Source organism: Amphiprion ocellaris, chromosome 7 (genome assembly GCF_022539595.1).
Source record: "Amphiprion ocellaris isolate individual 3 ecotype Okinawa chromosome 7, ASM2253959v1, whole genome shotgun sequence".
NCBI lineage: Eukaryota > Metazoa > Chordata > Actinopteri > Pomacentridae > Amphiprion > Amphiprion ocellaris.
The window spans coordinates 623710-643543 of NC_072772.1; the positions used below are offsets into that span (position 1 = coordinate 623710).

At 39.8% G+C, this 19834-nt stretch overlaps 1 protein-coding gene across 13 annotated transcripts in view; it reads right to left on the reverse strand.

The window, feature by feature from the left end:
• Window positions 1–3035: 3035 nt before the first annotated feature.
• The window catches only part of synrg (synergin, gamma), a 42812-nt gene continuing 26013 nt past the window's right edge, over window positions 3036–19834 (reverse strand). For 8 of the 13 annotated variants that reach the window (XM_035949292.2, XM_035949291.2, XM_035949290.2 and 5 more), the window contains 9 exons: window positions 18478–19029; window positions 16917–17080; window positions 16720–16773; window positions 16076–16172; window positions 14491–14639; window positions 13560–13670; window positions 13407–13445; window positions 8535–8567; window positions 3036–4112 (listed from right to left, as the gene is read on the reverse strand). In XM_035949292.2, the coding sequence (XP_035805185.1) occupies window positions 3981–4112; window positions 8535–8567; window positions 13407–13445; window positions 13560–13670; window positions 14491–14639; window positions 16076–16172; window positions 16720–16773; window positions 16917–17080; window positions 18478–19029 (1331 nt within the window). In that variant the 3' untranslated portion in view covers window positions 3036–3980. The remainder of the gene's footprint in view (window positions 4113–8534; window positions 8568–13406; window positions 13446–13559; window positions 13671–14490; window positions 14640–16075; window positions 16173–16719; window positions 16774–16916; window positions 17081–18477; window positions 19030–19834) is intronic. The other 5 variants (XM_023272676.3, XM_023272675.3, XM_023272684.3 and 2 more) reach the window with 3 other exon arrangements.

The following is a 19834-nucleotide window of genomic DNA, read 5'->3' on the forward strand; positions in this document are numbered from 1 at the left end:
CTTGCTGGAGTGTTTTTCACGACCTCCTTTACATTATTACATCATATGGCACGTAATCCTGGTGTTCACCATGAGAAGAGAGGAATTTATTTTCCGCAGGAAATAAATTAGGCAATGGCGAGAGGTAAAATGGATGTTGGAGAACACACCTGAAGAGTGTGAGGACGATAATGAGACTGGTTTCACGGAGCCCCCAGACATCTCATTTGATTGGCTAAGCTCAACCACCAGCGATGGCCTGGCAGGCTTGTCGGAGGAGAATTTATTCCATTTTGTCGCAAAGTGATGGAGATGAGGCCTCTCTGGCCTGAGAGAAAGTACATTACTGAGTAAAATGACAGAGGGGAGAAAATGTGCAGCAACATTCATGCATTTGGAAGAAGAAGCGTCGCAGGAAAAAGCAGCAGAATAAGATCAGAAAGCCACATGAATTAACTGACCATCTCATTTCTCGTGTGCTCGCACTGAACACAAAGTCAGGATGAATCAATCCAGAAAATTGCTGCAAATACTGTTAATTTTACCCCAAAAACACAACTGTGTTTCAGATGTGTGAATGAATATTTAGTTGTGTATTTGCTTTCTTGCTGAAAGGTGGATGAGAAAATCAATCCGGCTCTCAATATGGTCAGTTTTAAAACAAACACAACTGGAGCTGAAATAAAGAATTATTCCTGTCAACCATTAAATCAGTCGCCCGCTATCCTGATCATCAGTGTTGTTTTGGGCTTTTGGAAACAGGGATCAACACTTTTCAGCATTTTTTTGGACATTTTACTGATCAAACAACTAATTGATTTATTGAGAAAATAATCAAAGGATTAATCAACAATGAAAGTAATCGTAGTTTACATTAATTAAACCTCAGACGCTGGTTAGTTTAGCTTTGTAGGGGACAAAATATGTCAATAAACAAGTCAATCATTAAGATGCTGGAGCATCAAAATGTTTTTTACTTCTGTTGACGGAGGAATCGGTTAAAATAAGTTTGTTTCTATAGAAAATTAGGTTTATATCAGTCAGTTTCACAAGCTAGTCTTATCTACCTGAAGGCATATCTGCTATTTTTCCAGTTTATCTCATTTTTTCATACTAGTGCTTCTCTAAAAAAATAACATTTCCATGATACAGATAAAAAATTATGCTGTCAAAAAGTCTGATTCTTGTTTGAACTTTGGGTTTATAGTCAAATCAGATTTACTCTATATTGTACTCGAAGCTAATCTTTTTATTGGTTTAACTGTTTTTGCATTAAATGTATTAAAGTATGTGATATTAGTTATTTTTCACCATTAAAAATTAAGATTTAACAACTGTTTGCTCATGTGGAATAACAAACTCTGTCCTTTAAACCGTTGGAGCATGAAAATTACCTTTTCATTTCCATGGAGAATTAGGTTGAGCTCAGTCTATTTCACTACCAGGCCACAGAATATACATTTCTATGATGCACTAATTATTAAAAAATGTGGTTCCTGCCTCAGTTTTCACCAGCTGTTTGTCAGCAGTAGTAAATCTTAAGGCTAATGCTCACTTTTCAAACTGTTTAATCTGACAACAGAAACAGATTAAAGATGAGTAACAACCAATGACAAAACGGCAAAATTATTATCAAATGTGGCTGAAATTGGGCACATTTATTTGATATAATCTTTAATTTCATGTAAAACTGTAGCAGCCTTTTGAGCAAACTTGAATCTACAGTGCAGAATTTTTGTCTCCCCTTTTAGCAGTGAGAGAAATTACAAAAACACTGTCAGCACACGCTTATGACGTATGTTTGAGACCAATCGCTTTCTGTAAACCTTCCTCCAAATGCAGAGTTTCTTTTTTATCTAGAGCAGGGGTGTCAAACATACGGCCCATGGGCCAAAATTAATGAGAAGACATGAACTGCAAATTGTAAAATTCCAAAACTGTACATTTTAAATATTTTCTAGATCTATTTTTTGTACATTTTTTAAAAAAAAGATTTCTATCAACGTCTTTTACTCCACTATTTAGTTATTTTTTATTCTTATCTATGTTGTATGTTTAAAAGGGAGAAAGTCGTCTGGAGTTTCACTGTACACTGTGTATAATAATTTTAAAAAGATAGTTCATTAAACAAACATTTTCAGAATGCACTTTTTTTGCACTAAAATAAAGGGAAACATTTCTAGTTGTGGTTATTTCTAAGTAGTTATGCTGTGATTTTACTGGTCCAGCCCACTTCAGATCAAATTTAGCAGTATGTGGCCCCTGAACTAAAATGAGTTTGACACCTCTGATGTAGAGCGTCACAAATGTTTCAACGCTTTCTAGGTTTTTCCACCATTCTCCTATTGGCTGTGTATTTTCTCTGTTAGCTCTTGCTAAGTTGTTGCTGGTTAATATATTGCTCCAAAAAAATTAAAGGAACACTTAATCATTAAAGTATAACATCAGATCAACTAAACTTCTGGGATATCTATCCAGTTAGGAAGTGTAAATGCTTGTGAATCCTCCCCTCTGTGGGTTAATAGCTTAGTTTTCCACTGTCCTATCATTAATGTACGCTGTGTAATTTATCGAGAACAAAATGACATGAGAATGAAATGGTCCCTTGAATTTTTTGAGCAGAGAATAAAGCGCATTGCAAATGGCACTCCAGAGTGGAAATGGTGGCACAGAAACCTGATTTAAAATCCCAGTGTACTGCAAAATACAGAGATTTATTTGGTCTAAACAGCCCTGTGTGGATTTGTAACTCCAGCTTTAATACTACTATTTCAGGTAGAGTGGTAGTATTGGCATAGAACATGTACACACAATTTATTCTATTCTTTAATCTTTTGCTTTTGTTAATTTTGAAAAGACTAAAAACATGTTCATCTTTTTTTGCCACGTTTTAATAGGTCTGCTGAGCTCTGATTGGATGATTGGTTTAGCAAATACTCAATTACAGAGATCAAAACCACTTTTAATGTATATACAGACATGTGAGTGTGGATTTAAACATTGACAAATGTGAATCCTTTAAAGTTAATTATATAATAATGTGTGACGCTTTCAACTGTAAGCATGCTCATTTATTTGCATCACATTCACATTAGAGTTGGTGATAATTACAATGCTACAGCATGACACTGTAATATACAGAAAATGCTGCTGTAGTTTTCCTTCATAATCAGTCAACTTCTTTCCACTCTGCACACAAACACCAATACAGAAAATCACAATACGGTTCCCTTCTAGTAACAAACATGTACACCCTGCCCCCAAATACCTATAAAATACGATTTAAATACCCCAAGAGGCGCTGAGGGTTCCTCTCAACAGTGCAAAAGACATTCAAAGCAGTTAATTCAACACAAAGCATAAAAAGAGAGACGCCTGCCTTCTAGCAGAGCAGTGATGGTTTGAATGGTAGATTTTCAAAAAAGATATTAAAACCATAACAGCCACAGATTTTCATTAGACAGACCCGACGCACAAATATAATTCAAGTACAATAGCAGACTTATGATTCCACACGTCTGGTTCACTGGGAACAAAGAGAGTCATGAATAAAATTCAAACAGAAGCAAAACAACATTGAAAAACTCAAGGTTTTTACACACATCCTCTGCCAGTGTTTTTAATGATATTGCACACCTAATAATTTAAATAAGACTCACTGATGAGTGATTATTTATTAATATTGACTTAATTCTGCAGTGGAAATCAGTAGAAATCATTTGTCCAAAGCAGCTTTAGTAATAGATTTAAATATGACCTACACAGCTGACCTATACGCTTTAGGTGATCTGTATGGATGAACCAAAGGCTAACAAAAATACCGTGAATATTTAGAGAAAAGATCTAAATCTGTCAGCCGAGTTCAACAAAACTGAGATTTCAGGATACAAAAAATAAATAGAGACGATCCAGTGACTTTAAACGTCCTTCTGTCGTCGTGAGGCGACCGGCCGCTCCGCCTATCTGATGTTAATTAGCCCGTAGCCCGTTACCATGGCAACTCAGAGCAGGTCAGGCAGGATGAGGCCCGGGGGTTTGGGCTCCACACAGTTAATCCAGAAATTGGCACAGCTGGCGTGGTACTGGTGGCCCCCATACAGCAGCTTGAAGTTGTCTGTCTCCGAGTTGAATGCCTGTCCCAGTGAAGGGGTGAAATATTAGACACCTGATCCAGACACAAGAAATAAATAAACTGTGCATACAAGAGGAAGAGTCACAGCAGGGCTGCACAATTATTGGAAATTAATATAAATCTTGATTTTGGCTTTTCACAATTAAATGAATAATGATGATTTGCAATAATGACCTTTAAAACACATCTGTCTGAGTTGCAGTAACTGAATGGAGAATAGAAGCTTCTCTACCGTCTACCGCAACCTGCATGCAAGGCGTTTACGGAACATCAGTAAATTGTAGTGATTATCGCTAAGCTGATGATCATCAAGTGACTTTGGGTACTATTGTGTTTATTTTGCCTCTAACAGATGTGCTAAATGCTGATGAAAGAGAACCTTGTTTTCGGTCTTGTTTTTATGCATATATTTGTACTTTAGCAGGATGTAGTACTACATAGAAGTGATTTATCTAAATGTGGAATCAGTTTATAATCGTGATTAATAATCTCAGTATTGACCAGAATTATCGTGCTGATCATTTTGCCCATAATTGTACAGTCCTGAGTCACAGAAATGCAGCTACAAGTCTTCAGTCTACTGTCTCTACAGCACTAGTGGTATCAGGATGTTCTTTTTCTACAGCTAAAAGGGAAGTTTTGGTTTATTTCAACCAAATGCAGACGAGGAGTTGCACAAAATGTTGCGTTAAAAGACAGATATCTCTAATGCAGTTAGCGGAGTGATATTTCTTTGTTTACTTTCAGTCAGACCTAACAAGGCTTTATTGATCATTGTTTAAATGAAGGATGGAGCTTTTGGAAAGCTGCAGGCATTGTTGTCCATTTAGCAGCTTTTTCTTGACGTTTCAGGTTGCATCTAGCGATGAACCGAGCAACATTTTGGACAAACCTTAGCTACTTTCCAGAGAAGATAGTCACCAGTAGGCTTCTGCCAGCTGGCATGGGGTGTTTTTTTCTGCCAATGTACTCTGTTTAATGAGTGTCAGAGGAGTCCAGCAGCTGCCAGAGATGTGAATGTATAGCACTGAACTATTCTTAAAACCCATGCACATAAAACAGGCTTGTGCATGTGACACGAGCATGTAGAACAGTATCTATGAGAAGACAACCATCACTGCCAAGGAGCGTATCTGCTCTCATGTACACAAATATAGCCCTGCAATCATGGGTAGTCGCAACTGCTCAACACTTGTTCCTTGGTCAAGGTGAAGGCGAGGACAGCGGTTGATGTCTCTGTTCCTTTGACTGGTTATATGAGTTGTTCTGATTGGTTTTTACAGCTGCTCTGTTTGTTGTTTTGTTACGGTCCGTCCAACATGGAAGACCACTGTTGGCCACCACAGTTGACTGGAGTATCAGAAGTTAACTGCTTCAAGGTAAAGTGAAAAATGACAACTTCACATGCCAGGATGTAGTTTTGTTTTTTTCCAAATTCTGTGCACTTAAAAACCAGGCCCATGTAGAAGGGAGCATTTGATCTCAGTATGCAGAGCGAGTAGGGACAGTTAAGACCTGTGTTTGCAGGACTGCACTTTTACACTTTGAGCAGAAATACGGATGGTTTCTGCTCACAGATACAGTTGTGTATCTGCTTTATGGGGAATTCAGCTGTAAAATACAGCACAATATGAGCACAGAGAGTAGGAGAGAAGCAGACAGATGTTAAGGACTGACACTGGGTTCAGTGCAAATGATGATTTCATGAATCCGCTCATTCACACAGACCGACATTTAGTGACTTTCTGAGCAGGCGTTAATTACTTTTCACTGAAAGCAGGCAACAGTGGCTGCAGCAAGCTCACAATTTTTGCTCAAAGTTTTGTGCAACTCCTCGCTACACCAGAATCTCTACAACAGAGGTGGAGTGAGCAAAATTAGCATGACACATAGAGCTAGAGCCGCCACATAAATAAAAAATACAGCAGCTAGTTAAAGAATCACTCCTAACATGCAGCTGTACTGATCAGCCTCTCAAAACATATGTGTAAATAATAAGTATTGACACCGATGTTCATTTAGAGCACGAGTCACGTCATTTTTTAGAGCAACACTGTAGTAAACAGTTCAACTTTAATGTAGGTGACCCTGTAGTAAACTCCAGCCAAGATATGCAGGAGAAAAGCTGCCTCGGGCAAGAAAAGGATTTCAGTACACATGGCTCTGGAGGCATGCAACACCTACTGGGACAAGCTGAAGTTGTTTAAAATGGCCTACATAAAATTACAAGTTCAGGGAAAGAAGGGTAAAAACATACACTGCAGGTAAATAATACTTAAAAGTATAAAGTGTTGTGTGAGCCACATGCTGTGTGCATCTCACTCATCACATTCAAATCTGAAAGATTGTGTACAAAAAGTGGAAATAAATTTAAAGATTGTCAGCGATGGGTTTGAAGGATACTGTCGTGTTTGACTCAAGGGACGCTTCATGCTGTGACACATGTACGCTGCTTTATACATACAAACTTATGGAGGCATGACAGTCTCCTGGCTTTACTGACTGTGATGGAATACATAAATCTACACCACATGAAGTTTAAAGACACCTATGATGTTGCAAAGTTATTGTGCTCTCTTTAGATACTAAATATAAATTCCAGATCCAGTTTTCACAGCTGCGTTGAAACAGCATGGATGCAGCTGCACAGACTTGCATTAGTGTAGTATTTCCTTATGAACCATAAAGAAAAAAAGGGATTTAGTTCATGCAACAAGATGACACTGTTTTAATTTTAAATGATACATCTCAAAACTCTAAAAAAACCATCTTCATGCATGCTGATTTATCTCAATCAAGACAGACAAGCATCAAAGCATGAAGACAAGCTCTGCTTTGAGGCTGTGTGTCTAATCAGATGAAGCAGTTATTAGGGAAAAAAAACATTCTAACAAAAAACACAACCAAGATCAGAGAGCAAGCTTTGCCTGCAGGTTTAAACATGAAAGCAAAAAAAGAAAATTGTCAAATGACCTGAAAATATCTGCAAGGTGCTTCTACAACAGCAAAACAATTCTGAAAAAAGTGAGGTTGTCTGTTTTTCCAGATAATCTAGTCTGACCTCATCCACCACGACAGAGTTTAAAATCTGAACACCGTACATCATAGAACCAGCTACGACTGAAGTTCTGTGAGAAGTTTAAACCACATGCTGCCATGCTATTGATCCTTAAAGGTTGCACAGTTTGACAGGTTTCCACTGTCTGAGCTCCGTAGCAAACACGGATCACGTCAGTTAATTTTGAGATGAATAAGGTAAAACTCCCCATAGCCAGACCTTTTGCGTCACAATCTGATTTAATTTTGTGCCTGGAAAAAAACATTTTCTGAACTGTAGCTGTTCAGAAAATGAAACGTGTCAACCCGACACGTTTCATTTTCTTCATCAACTGAAGAAGCCTCTTGGATGAGAGATGAAACGTCTTCAAGGAACCTTCTTAAAGTCCAGTTGGATTGATTTAAACAACTTTGGATAACCATGACCTGGATGAATGAGAAACTACACAAACATCGTGTCAACCTGACCCCCACTTGAGGGCTGTGATGCAAGTTCAGATTTTCACTGAGCCCAGCTGTAGCAGTGTGCGTGCAATCAGGAGACGCTAATGTGTGTGATGTGCAGTTTAGGAGTTTGCATCCCTGGTGAAATAACGGAGCTGAAGCCAGAGAAAGGAATGAGTCATGTGCAGTGAATCACAGCCTCCCACACAGAAGCAGAGGGGAGACGCATGCAGAAGGCAACGACTGCACACACAACAAAACACAACCGCCACAACACCCCATTAAGTCACATACATCTCCACCTGCCCAGATGCAGTCTGCAGCACAGATGCTCTGCTGGATGAAGGGCTTTCTTAAAGAAGCTGAATGACACATTTCCACTCTGCGCTAATTCTCACATATTCGCATTTCACAGGCAGAGCGATTTCCTCTCAGAGCTCTTTTGTGCCCTGGCCTACTTGTTTCCACAAACCTGCACTTAGGACTGCCAAAGCTGGAAATGTTGGGAGTGAGAGGGCGCCAAATGAAAGGGTGGTCACACTAAGACACACTGCAGTGCCGCCTCCTTTCACTGTCGAGCCTTTCCTTCACAAACTCTCCTTCGTCTCTGAAGACTTCACCTGCATGGCAGCACATGGAGGCCAATTTCCCTGTTTTAACTAGATAGAGCCTTTTAGACAGGTGGCTGCAGGTAACTACTCTGAGACAACAATGACGGCATTCATGCTTTCAAGCTGTAGCTGTCAGATAAAACAGCAACTCTACTAATTCACCTGACCTTTGTGGCTGCATGTAAAGGTTGGGCTTTCAAACTGGGAAACTATCTGTTTGGATAATATGAAAATCTACCTTAAATACAAACTATGCTTTTCTATACTATCCTGTATTTCCACAAGAATCAAAAATAAATTATCATAATTACCCTCAACCTCCTGTCACTGTCTTTAGTCATTGCCTGCAAGCATAAGAGCAGTCAGAAGGTGAGGCATACTCATGCACCATCAAGAGCAAAATAAAAGCAGCAAGCAGACATTCAAACCACTTTTCACAGTATATTCATCGGTGAAAACATGAAAGAGTCCAAGTGGTTACCCTCCAGGCTCCTACACATTTTCTGTCTCATAATTCAAGAGATTTTGCCCTGATTGATCTTCAGTATTGATTAGACATTTCAGCCAGTGTTTGGTATGCTCACAGTAACACATCAGGGCAGTCTGTCCACTCCTGGAGTTTATAGATGAATCTGGGCAGCATCGCCACCTTTACTGCGATGCTGTGTCATCAAATGGCGCTAAATAAATGCTAGAATTTGAAATCTTTACAACTAATCTAGCTCATTTTTACCAGATTGTTGCTGCTTCAACAACAAGCTAAGACCTTGGGGAGAAAAAAGAGAGTAAAAACTCCATGAGATCAATTTTGCTTTTTGAAACTCTTTTGGGCTTTAGATCTCTGGCCAGCTTAGCTCTACAGTATCATGTGTTGAGCCAAAATGATTAGTCAATCAACTGGAAATTAATTTGTTACTGTTTTGATAATTAGTTGTTTGCCATTTTTTTAGGCAGAAAGTGAAAAAGTCACTTGCTAAAGCTTCAGTTTTGGCTTCAAATGTAGATGTTTGCTTAAAAAAAATAACCCAATCAAAGACATCATCTTGGATTCTGAGAAAACAAAGGATTTTCTGACCATTTTTAGTTAATTGAAAAGACACTCAGATTAATCTATGATAAAAATAATTAGTTGCATCCCTGTCTCATTTTTAATTAATTTACTTCTGTTTGCTGTGCAAGAAATCATGGAGTTCAGTGATTTATATCGTATGCCAGAAAGTAATTCGTACTACTAATGTTATTCCACACAACACCTCATCATGACAGAACTTAATGTTATTTTTTGTCATTTCAGATTAGTCTAATAGTTCCACATTTACTCAGACTGCCTTCATCTGTTGGCTGAATGATTAAGCCAAAACGTCTCTGCTTTCAATATCAGCATAAATGTATTCAGCTCTCTGCTACCACAGTAATGGCAGGCACCATATTGGTCTATAGCTAAAAAAAAAAACTTCTTCACAGGAAAAAACAGACAAAGAAATTCAGATTCATGTTTCTTGTTCTCTACCTTTGAAGCTTTTTATAGAGGCAGATTCTATGAGACTTTCTGTGTGTAGGAGCCCTGCTAACCACATTAAAGCATTCTGTGACAGAGATGGGCATATATATATATATATATATATATATATATATATATATATATATATATATATATATATATATATATATATATATATATATATATATACACACACTATCAGTCAAAAGTTTAGACACATCATCATTCACATTTATTATTTTCCACATTATAGATTAATACTGAAGATTAATGCTTCTTTGTTTACATCCACATGTATTCTTTTATAGTTTTGATGTCTTCAGTATTAATCTACAATGTAAAAATAATTTAATAAAAACCATTGAATGATAAGGTGTGTTCAAACTGGTAGTGTGTATGTATATATACAGGCATGGAAAAAAATATTAGACCACCCTTGTTTTGCTGTTCATTTTGTTCATTTTAATGCCTGGTAAAACTAATGGTTCATTTGTTTGGACAAAGATAATGATAACAACAAAAACAGCTCATAAGAGTTTGATTTAAGAGCTGATATCAGACATTTTCCATGGTTTTCTTGATAATAACCAAAATCCCTTCAGTTCTTCCATCAGTAGCTATGGCATTTTTCTGCCAAAAACAGCTTTTAGGATTCCATGTTTTCCTTTTCTGTCTGTTTTAGTCACATGATCCACACAGGAGTTAGTACTTGATTGCATAACCATTGTTTTTGATGACAAATTTTCCAAATACACATTATGAGACATTCCAAAACCTGACTTAAACAGTAGCCATTGAGCTCATCTGCTGTCAAGCCTTTCTCACATTTCTTTGAAGCCACGTCAACATCTCCACCCTCCTGTAGTTCTGGTTGAAAAACAAATCAGTACCTCTTCACTAAAGGACAATGCAACAATCAGTGCCGTCTGCTGTAGCCAAAGCTGTTCTTTCACTTCATTATCCTCAGAGGGATTCTATTCTCCACTTGGCTTTTATGCATTCTTGCCAGTGTGGCTGTGCCAAAAATGTAATTAAAAGATGGGATATTAATCTCATGCTAGTGGCACACAGACAAAATAAAACTGCATTGATTTCAGCGTGCCTGCATGCACACAAATGTGAGAGGTGAGAGAGAGTGTGCAGGTCTGTTATCTGCCTTCCTCCCTGCTTATGACTAATGTGTAAGCCACATCTGCTCGCAGCATAGATGCCTCTCAGTCAGCCATATCTTGCCTGGACCATCCATCTGGCTCTGGCTGAGCAGCAGAGGGATCACAAGAAACAATCAACGCCACCATGCCGCCCTCTAAACCGCACGGTCCGAGAATGCCATTAATGGCCCACGTCGATGAAAATCACATTCACCGTAGGCAAGGAGGTAGACGCACAGCAATTGTGCCCCGGCCGCTGACCAGTTATTAGAAACACCGACAGTTGTTAGATGACAGTGGCGAGGTGAGCAGCTACCTCGACATGGAGGTGACAGAATAGAAAATGAAACCCTTCCAAGACAAAGTAACGACCCCTGTGACCTTGAAGAACCAATCCCAGAGTGAAACCCCCTCCCTGAGGTGCCAAAGTAACAACTCTCCTCTCTCACACTTAATTCACGTTGTTATCCTTGGACACTTTTCAGTCTTATGAAGTGTAAAAGTTGGAAGACAACAGCAACCTACAGAGACTGTCCAATCACACCTTAGCAACCGTAACTAGACACGGCGGGCCTGTCAAGCTTTGACTTTCTTCACACGAGAGACACCTGGCATTTAAACAGTGTGGAGAGTGTTATCTGAGAGGGTAAGGAACTGACTGAACACTGCTGTACAGTAAGCTGCAGTCATGAACCTGTTTGAGTCACTAACCCACAGTGGTAACCGAGCGTTACTTCCACTACTATCACCTGACTGCCCTGATTGTGAAGCTGCATTCAAAGAAAGCTCAGTGTCGTGTTTCCCTACTGTGTGTAAGATGACCTTAATGCTATCAGGGTTTAGGGTAATGTTAGCAGGTCTGTCGTGCTTTTTATTGGATTTGGAACATTCAACAACCAGTCAACACTTGTTAGTTCTCATCCTCACGCAACAATAAAAAACAAAAAACGTGCTGTTTGAAAATACAAACAAGCACCATAATGTTCAGATCCTTCATTTTTCCTTCTCATACAAGTAGCTGCAAACAGCAATCCAACAGCTCTTCTGTAACTTTATCTACATTAGCCTGATGCTAGGGCTACACTGAACAAGTTAAAGCTAATATGTGGTATCTACATGACCGATTTGGGATTTGGAAGTGGACAGTGGACGTGCATATCTCTTTAAACCAATCACAGTCTTCTTGGGCAGAGTGAAGCAGAGTTAAGCGAAGGATGTAGTTTCTGTGTTTCCTTAAAATGGCGACGGGTGGAATTATTTTGGTGGAACATTTGCATGCATGAACATGAGCACTGTGATTAAAATGGATAATCTACCAAAAAAAAACTAGCATGGCTGCCTTACTGCATGATCCGACATCTCTTTTAATGATGAGTGATAAAGATGTGGATGACCAAGAACTTTCTGCACAGCCTCTCTTTGAAATCTTTATTAACTATTTGTTTTCCTGACACTTCTGCAGTCGGTGTGCTTACTGTGTGTCATGTCCATGTGGTTACAACTTTTAGGCTGCAGGTGGACGTTCAAAAAAAGGGGGTTTGTGTGAATTCTCATGGACTTCGGTCAAGGATAAATTTATTCAGGTGCTAATAGCATGATTTAACCTTTTAACGCTGATGATCGCTAATTCGCATCATACCACTTGCATTCAGACTGCAGTGAGACAGCGACTGCATTTCCTCAATGCCGGTTTGTGTATATTTAATACGTACCTCAGAACCTTTTGCAAGCACTAGTTTCTCATAGGACCGGTCAGAGTAAGACTTATATTTTTATAAGTCTGTTATTATTATTATATATCTATTCTATATGACAAATTAACAATCAGCTTGAAAGCAAAAAGACAAATACTTAAATTTTTTTAATATAATTGTAAATAAACTCAGGCGTCAAGGGGTTAAACATATGGGATCATTTGTAGGGCAGATGTGTCACGTAGTGCTGTGACAAAACAAGATGGTAAACTTTCTTTTTGGAATTGTTGTGCCTTTCTGAATACAGTATTGCACTGTGAAATATCACGTTATTTTACCGAGTTTGCGTCATGTGAGTAAGAGTTGCAGCAGGCGCTTTGTGAATGGTTGTGTTCATTATAGCCGAGGCACAAGTCTGTCAACACTACAGTGAAATGACGTCCTTTTGGAGGGAACTAGCTGACTACAATGGTTTAGCTATTAAGTTTTGTCTGCTTCTGTTTTATTCCTTCCTTTGAATTTTAACCACTAAATCGACCCGTTATCATTGTTAGCTGCATTACGTGTCCTGTGAGAAGAAAAAGCTTGACAGGCAACAGTAATGAAGTGATGGCTGAGCTTTGAGTTTTACTGATGCTTTCTGCATGTTTCATAATAAATTATGTGTGTGAGAAGAAAAACTGATGTTGGGCTTTAAGAGAGGAGAGCAGCGGAGAGAAGAGAATCCTGTCACTTCGGCCCCCTGCAGGGTTTGTCGGAAAGAGGAGGATAGGCCCCCCGAGGCCCCCAGTGGGAAAGAGTGGAATGAGATTTGGATGACAGCTGACTGTCTCATACTCGTTTAAACAGACGTCCAATAGCGCTTTCTTCTTTGTTCTGCAAAAAGTTTCAAAGTCAAAGAAATGCCAGTTGTTATCCGCTGTGGATGAGCACAACAACGTTTATGTAAAACTGTAGCTGCTAACGGTGATCCTGCGTGTGCGCACAAACCTTGCTGCGAGCGTCGACGTTGAGCAGACAAACCCCACAAGCCACCTCCTTGGCATTCTTGATGCCGTGCCTCAGAATACAGGAGGAGAAATCTAGGGAGCTTTCATCAGGCTGTGCACACGCACACACACGCGCACACGCGCACACGCACACGCACACACACACACACACACACACACACACACACACACACACACACACACACACACACACACACACACACACACACACACACACACATTTTACTTCCTGCTGCAGGGAAAAATGTAGTCATTTCTATTCTTATAATAACAGCAGAGGGAACAAGTCTGCTTACAGTAAACACCTCCGAGCATCATCAACTTTTTATAAAGTCTTTGCATGACTTCGACTGTGTGGAATGAAAATAAGCAATGCCTGCGTTTACATCTTTTTCCCTTTAAGAAATAAAAAGCTCCTACAAGCTTTAATTAAACATTTGTTGCATTTTGTTTTTGCCTCCCTCCTCGACATACTGTTTTATCTTCTACCATTTGAAACATTTGTCTTCAGTAGGCCCTGTGGACGAGGACCAGCCTCCTCCTCTCAGTTTCTGATTTACAGACACTAGACAGCTGAGTAAATAAATCTATACAGTCTTTGTCAACCGTGTTTATCTGAACACTGGCCTACCACAAGACTCCTGCTACATCACATCCAAATCAATGATTCATTGATTTTAACCTAATGGACTGACAATACCCGATTCACTTATTCACTTATACTTCATCATTTTATTAGCAGAATTTGTATTGTGAATTGACCTTCAGTGCTTTATTATCATGAGTATTTGTGTACTTTTGCTCCAACATGTCTGGGTAACAACAGAAGGCAGCTGTGTACATAAATCTGGATATTTTTATCTCTCTCCTCTGCTCTGACATGTTTAGATGAATGTTTTGGAGCATCTTACCGCAAGCTTTGCCAGCGACATGAAGCCTATGAGGTTGTTCCACATGCGGCTGATGTCCTTCAGCAGCTGCTGCAGCTTTTCAGAGCACACTGCCGTCGCTTTGATGCCGAGCTCCACACGCCTGGTGACGCGATACACTTCCACCACACCTGAACCACAGCAGAGAAGCACACGCATCACAAAAACAGACTTTGTTGCTCTTTTTGCTTCATTTTTTGAGAGGCACGCTGTGTCCAGTCCCTTGCTGTGACATGTTTGTCCCTCACAGCTCATTAAAAGCAGAGAAACACAATAAGGGAGCAGGACCTTGTCAGACCAGGCAGAGATAAGCCATCATACTGGAGCTCATCTTAATCTTGTCCTTTATGTCATTCACAGGATGTAAGGCCACACAAGGGGTTCTGAAGCAGACTTGTTTCCTCTTTAAAGCAACCCTGAGGTCTCATTTATCAGTGTCTCCATGCATACAATATTAATTATCAATATTATGTGACTGTGTGCTAAAATTTAGAGACACTCCTGAACCCTGAATATGTAGATTCCCCTCATAGAGAAGGTAATTAGAAGTCCTCTCAGCAGAATTGTTCATCAAGCAACAAAGGTGCTAATACAATAAAATCCACCAATTAGAGATGATTTTGGATCATTTCATTTAAAAAAAAAAAAAAAACAGATAAAAGGCTCACCTACAGACTGATTGAAATGCACAGAATATTTTTAGTGATTGCTGTGACATTTTGCAAAAAATGGTGAGTTATCAGCAGATTTCATTTGTTGCAACCAATTGTAAATGACCTGTGCCACCAACTACATGCACAAAGTCCATCACAGTGCACTCACAAGCTTTGTTTGTTCTGGGTTTTCAGTACCCTTGGCTGGAGGTGAATGAAATATTTGTGTTTTTCAGTGTGACTCGCAGACTATACAACCCCAAAACAATCAGCAGACAATAAAATAAAACAGTCACTTTGTGATATTCTTGCCTCCTCTGTGCTTTGTGGAGATTAACAGTGGCATGTATCACCTTCAGGGATGATTTCTGTCAGGACTGTCTCACCAATTATTGAAGCAATTTTTTTCATCCACAGGCAATACTGATGAAGTGGATTGTCCTACTCCTGTGGCAGTTATTTCTTTTTTGTGTGCATCAGTCCTGATTTAGTGTTTCACTTCTGAACTTCGTTCTGACCTCTGCAGGTGCTTATCACCCGCCACATACAACTGACTGTCCAAAAAATGCGCAAAATAAATGAATCTATGTAATATCGCTTGGTTAATCGGGATCCCCTCCCCCTCTTTTGTTTTTCTTTAATTTGCCCTTGTTCATGTAACAACAAGTGCGCAATCAGAGCCTTTCAAAGTGAAGTGGTTCAGCATATGCGGTTGATTTGATGTGTGCTCATGTAAATGCGGCTGTTCGCTTGGAATCTATCGGTGCAGACTGTGCACAGTTCTGCACACATGATAAACACTGATTTTCTCTGCCAGTATTGACGCCCAATTTAGGGCTCTTTCTATGCACGGCTTGATTAATGAGGCCTCGGGTGTGTTTATGGTGGTGTGTGTGTGCTTATATGTTCCTCACCCAGCAGGTACTCCATGCCCTGAGCAGACTGGATAACCTCAGTGCAGACGGAGGAGCTGCTGATGCTGTTCAGGGTGTTGTTTGCTTTGGTGATGACCTTAATGTGGAAAGACAGAAGCCAGTGTTATGACTTACATACTGCTTTTACTTATCATAATCATCATCATTAGTCTACCACCATTTTCACATAGAATTATAAGGTACACCAAGGAGCATCTGTCTGTATTTCTTAATGTCTGCTCAAATTTATTTGGCACTGATACATCATGAAGTGTTTTTTAATGAGAAAACTCTTGCACAGTCTCACCTTCTGCTGGAACATACACATCTTGGATTATTAAATGTTGAACACAAACTAAAAATATTCCAACTTAAGCAAGACTGCTTATTCAAGCTATACAGTGTACAGACTCTCCCTTTTTTGAGGACACTTTAAAAATGTATATGCACTAAATCCTTAAGTTACATATGCAGCGGGAAAGAAAATAATTTGTCCCAAGACATACAAGATAAGAAAAGTCCTGTTTGGAAAAACATTTCAGTGCCTTTTGGTTATCTTAATTATTCTACATTTGCAGAGTCACTCTCACAATTACATCTGGCCATGGGACGAGGTCAGATACAGGACACAAACAAATACAAACCTCTAGAGCACTTTCCAGACACCTCTGCCACTCATATGCGTAGCGCTCGCTCTCCTGCACAAACGTAGCACAAAATTATCTCAAATGAACACAAAGGCAAAACAGAAAAAGAACAAAGGGGCATTTTTTTTGTATTTCGCAGCCTTTAGCAGTCCTGGGTATTGTGCTGAATTCGAATGTGTGGCGGATGTCCTCACCTCCACCTCCCCAGTCAGGTCCTTGTACTTGTCCCTGATGACTGGCAGGGCGGACTTCTCGTTCAGGGTATTGGATCGGTCTCTGAAAGACTGCTCTGGAGCCGGAGACGGAGGCGAACGCCCGATCTCCTTGTCACCCAAACTGTGGCTGCGTTTGTGGGAGCCTGAAGCGAACACAAGAGACGATTAATATTACAGAGAACCACAAACACATATGTTTATTTCGTTATCAAGTGTAGGTGCTCATCTCATTTTGAGATATGCACCTGTTTGTTTGCAATCATTACATTTCCATTCTGTTGTTACTAATTCCGCCCAAACAAAGACGGCATGAGCAAATATTTAATTTGTGACAAACAATAACTAAGTTCAAAACAGAGACATAAATATGTAAGTGTGAATTATTCATAAGGACTCTGACAGGGACAAACGAACACGTGCTAAGCTCAGACTGTTCCTGTAGGGCTGCCAGTTAATGCATGAGTGTCCAGACGCAGGTAATCCACCCCCTACTCCTCCACCACCCACTGAGACATGCGTCACACCACCCCAAAGCCCCAAGATGATCAGATTACTGTTCCACAAGGCGAAGAGGAGTTAGCGAAGCCCTCTTCTTCACACAAATTAAATCCAGCGCGTCGAGATGATGCTACGGAGCTTTTATCACGGTGCAGCAAACTGTAATGAATTATTTGTGCAACATAACACCAGCAAACGGTGGTTAAAAAATGAACAGCCGTTGAGTGGATGCAGTTAATTTCTGCCCATGGATTTGTTGGCCTCTGCTAATCCATCTCAGCAGTCAGTGCCATTAGAGCGGGGCATCTCAACACTACCATCTAATGTCTGACAGCTTTATTACAGATCTGGTGGACTCTGCATGTGGGGGTGGGGTGGGAGAAGACGCTGGAGGAGAGTGGTGGTGTGACCGTTTAGGGCCAAGGCCTTATAGCTGGCAAGAAGAGTTCTAAATGACACAATATGTTTGGTCAAAATACATATCAACATCACATTTTTGTGCTGAAACTATTCTTCAGTAAAATCATTATACAGAGAATTAGTTGACAACAATTTTGACAACTTGACAAATCATTTGACAAGCAAATCTGCAAATATTCCATTATTCCATCTCCTCAAGGGTGAATATTAAATTTTGTTTCCTTTTCACTGTCTAATATCAGTGTACGTTGAATTCATGAGGATTTGGGCAGTTTATTAGATAAAATAAACCAGTATCACAGGTCTTTTTCAATTTATATATTCGATACACAGCTAATATATACTTACAGAATGAATAATCCAATTATCTTGTTAATTGACGTCACACAATAGTGAAAAATTACAACTAAATGTTCAGAGAATTCAAATTCGATGTCTTCAAATGTTCAAAAACCCAAAAGATGATCAGTTAAACAGAGAAAAGTCAAAAAGCCCCACATCTAAAAAGCTGGAACTGCAGCGGTTCCATGTCGAAATAGGTACTGAGTACTTTTGAATAATGGATCTATCGACTAATCTGATATTTGCGCTCACATGTTGTAGAATCAATACAGTGACTCACCTTGAACAGACAAGTCAAAGGTTGCCAGCTCATTCTTGATCATCTCCTCACTGGATTTGACTTTGGCCTGAGCGCTGGCTTTGAGAAAGTCAGACTTCCCAAACTTGGGCTTGTCCCCCTGGAAGGCGCCAAAGTCGTCCGAGGCCTCGCTTTGGTTTCCCTCTGAGCCCGCCTCACCAGTGGCGGCGAGCGAGTCTGACTTTTCAGAAACAGTACTTGCAAAGTCTCCAAAGTCGTCTCCGTCATCGACACCGCCGTGCTCACCGGGGCCAAAATCAGCAAAGGCTTCGAACTTGTCATCTGCAGATGAGCCGTCCTCTGCGGGGAAGGAGGTGGTGATCTTTGCTACGGAGACGCTTGTGATGTTTTCAGTGCTGCCAAAGGTCAGTTCCTTCCTCTGTGTTGGGACTAAAGATGGAAGGGAAGCTCCTTCCAAGCCCTGTGGCTTTCTGACCTCACCGGACAAACTTTCCTCCCGGTCTGACCAGTCATAGCTGGCCAAGGTGCTGAGGGCCGACGTCCCAAAGGGGTCAAATTTCATGTCGTCTCCTTCTGTAATGACAACACAGACATACCAGTGGTTCCTAGGAATAGCACAGATGCTGTCATGATGCGAGGAAGATTAATGAGTCTAGACGGAGGACTAAGATCTCTGTTGGATCATCACTGTATCGCTTATCTGCAGTTCCAGTGACATCTTTTTTTCTTCTAAAGGTAGTTAAGTCTTAAGAGGGCTTTGGGGAATCTTAAAAAGCCAGTTCACCCACATTCTTAAATATATTTACTGACTTGCCGCTAGTGACGCAGATAGCTTTTTGTTTTCATGGTGCTTACAAGATTAAAAAATAAAATACACAGACAAAAACAGCAACTTAATCCACACACACCTCCCATTGGACAATTTTCACTGAAAATACTTGGAACCAAAGAAACAGTCCTGTTCTGAGCATTTTATTTGTGGAACTACAGTTTTGGGGAAGAGACATTTCTGCTATTTTTCAATCTTATAAACACCACAAACGAAATTCTATTCACTGCCATTGCCACAATACTACAAATATCTCACAACTTGCCTAAATACCACTTAACGGCAAGTGAGATTTAGTTTTTTGGGGTGTTCGGGGTAAACCAATTAATGTAACTTTACAAATAATTATCCTGCAGACTGAGAATGAGACCATATGTAAAGTAAAATGATCCTCCTCCTCCCCATAAATTTCCCTTTAAAGATGTGGAAACAAATTCTGCAATACACTGGCAACACGTTGGATTTGAGCACATTTATAAGTCTGACAGCAATACCTACCCACTATGTGGAAGTAAGACATCTTCCCTGCCACGCTTCTGTTAAATAAAT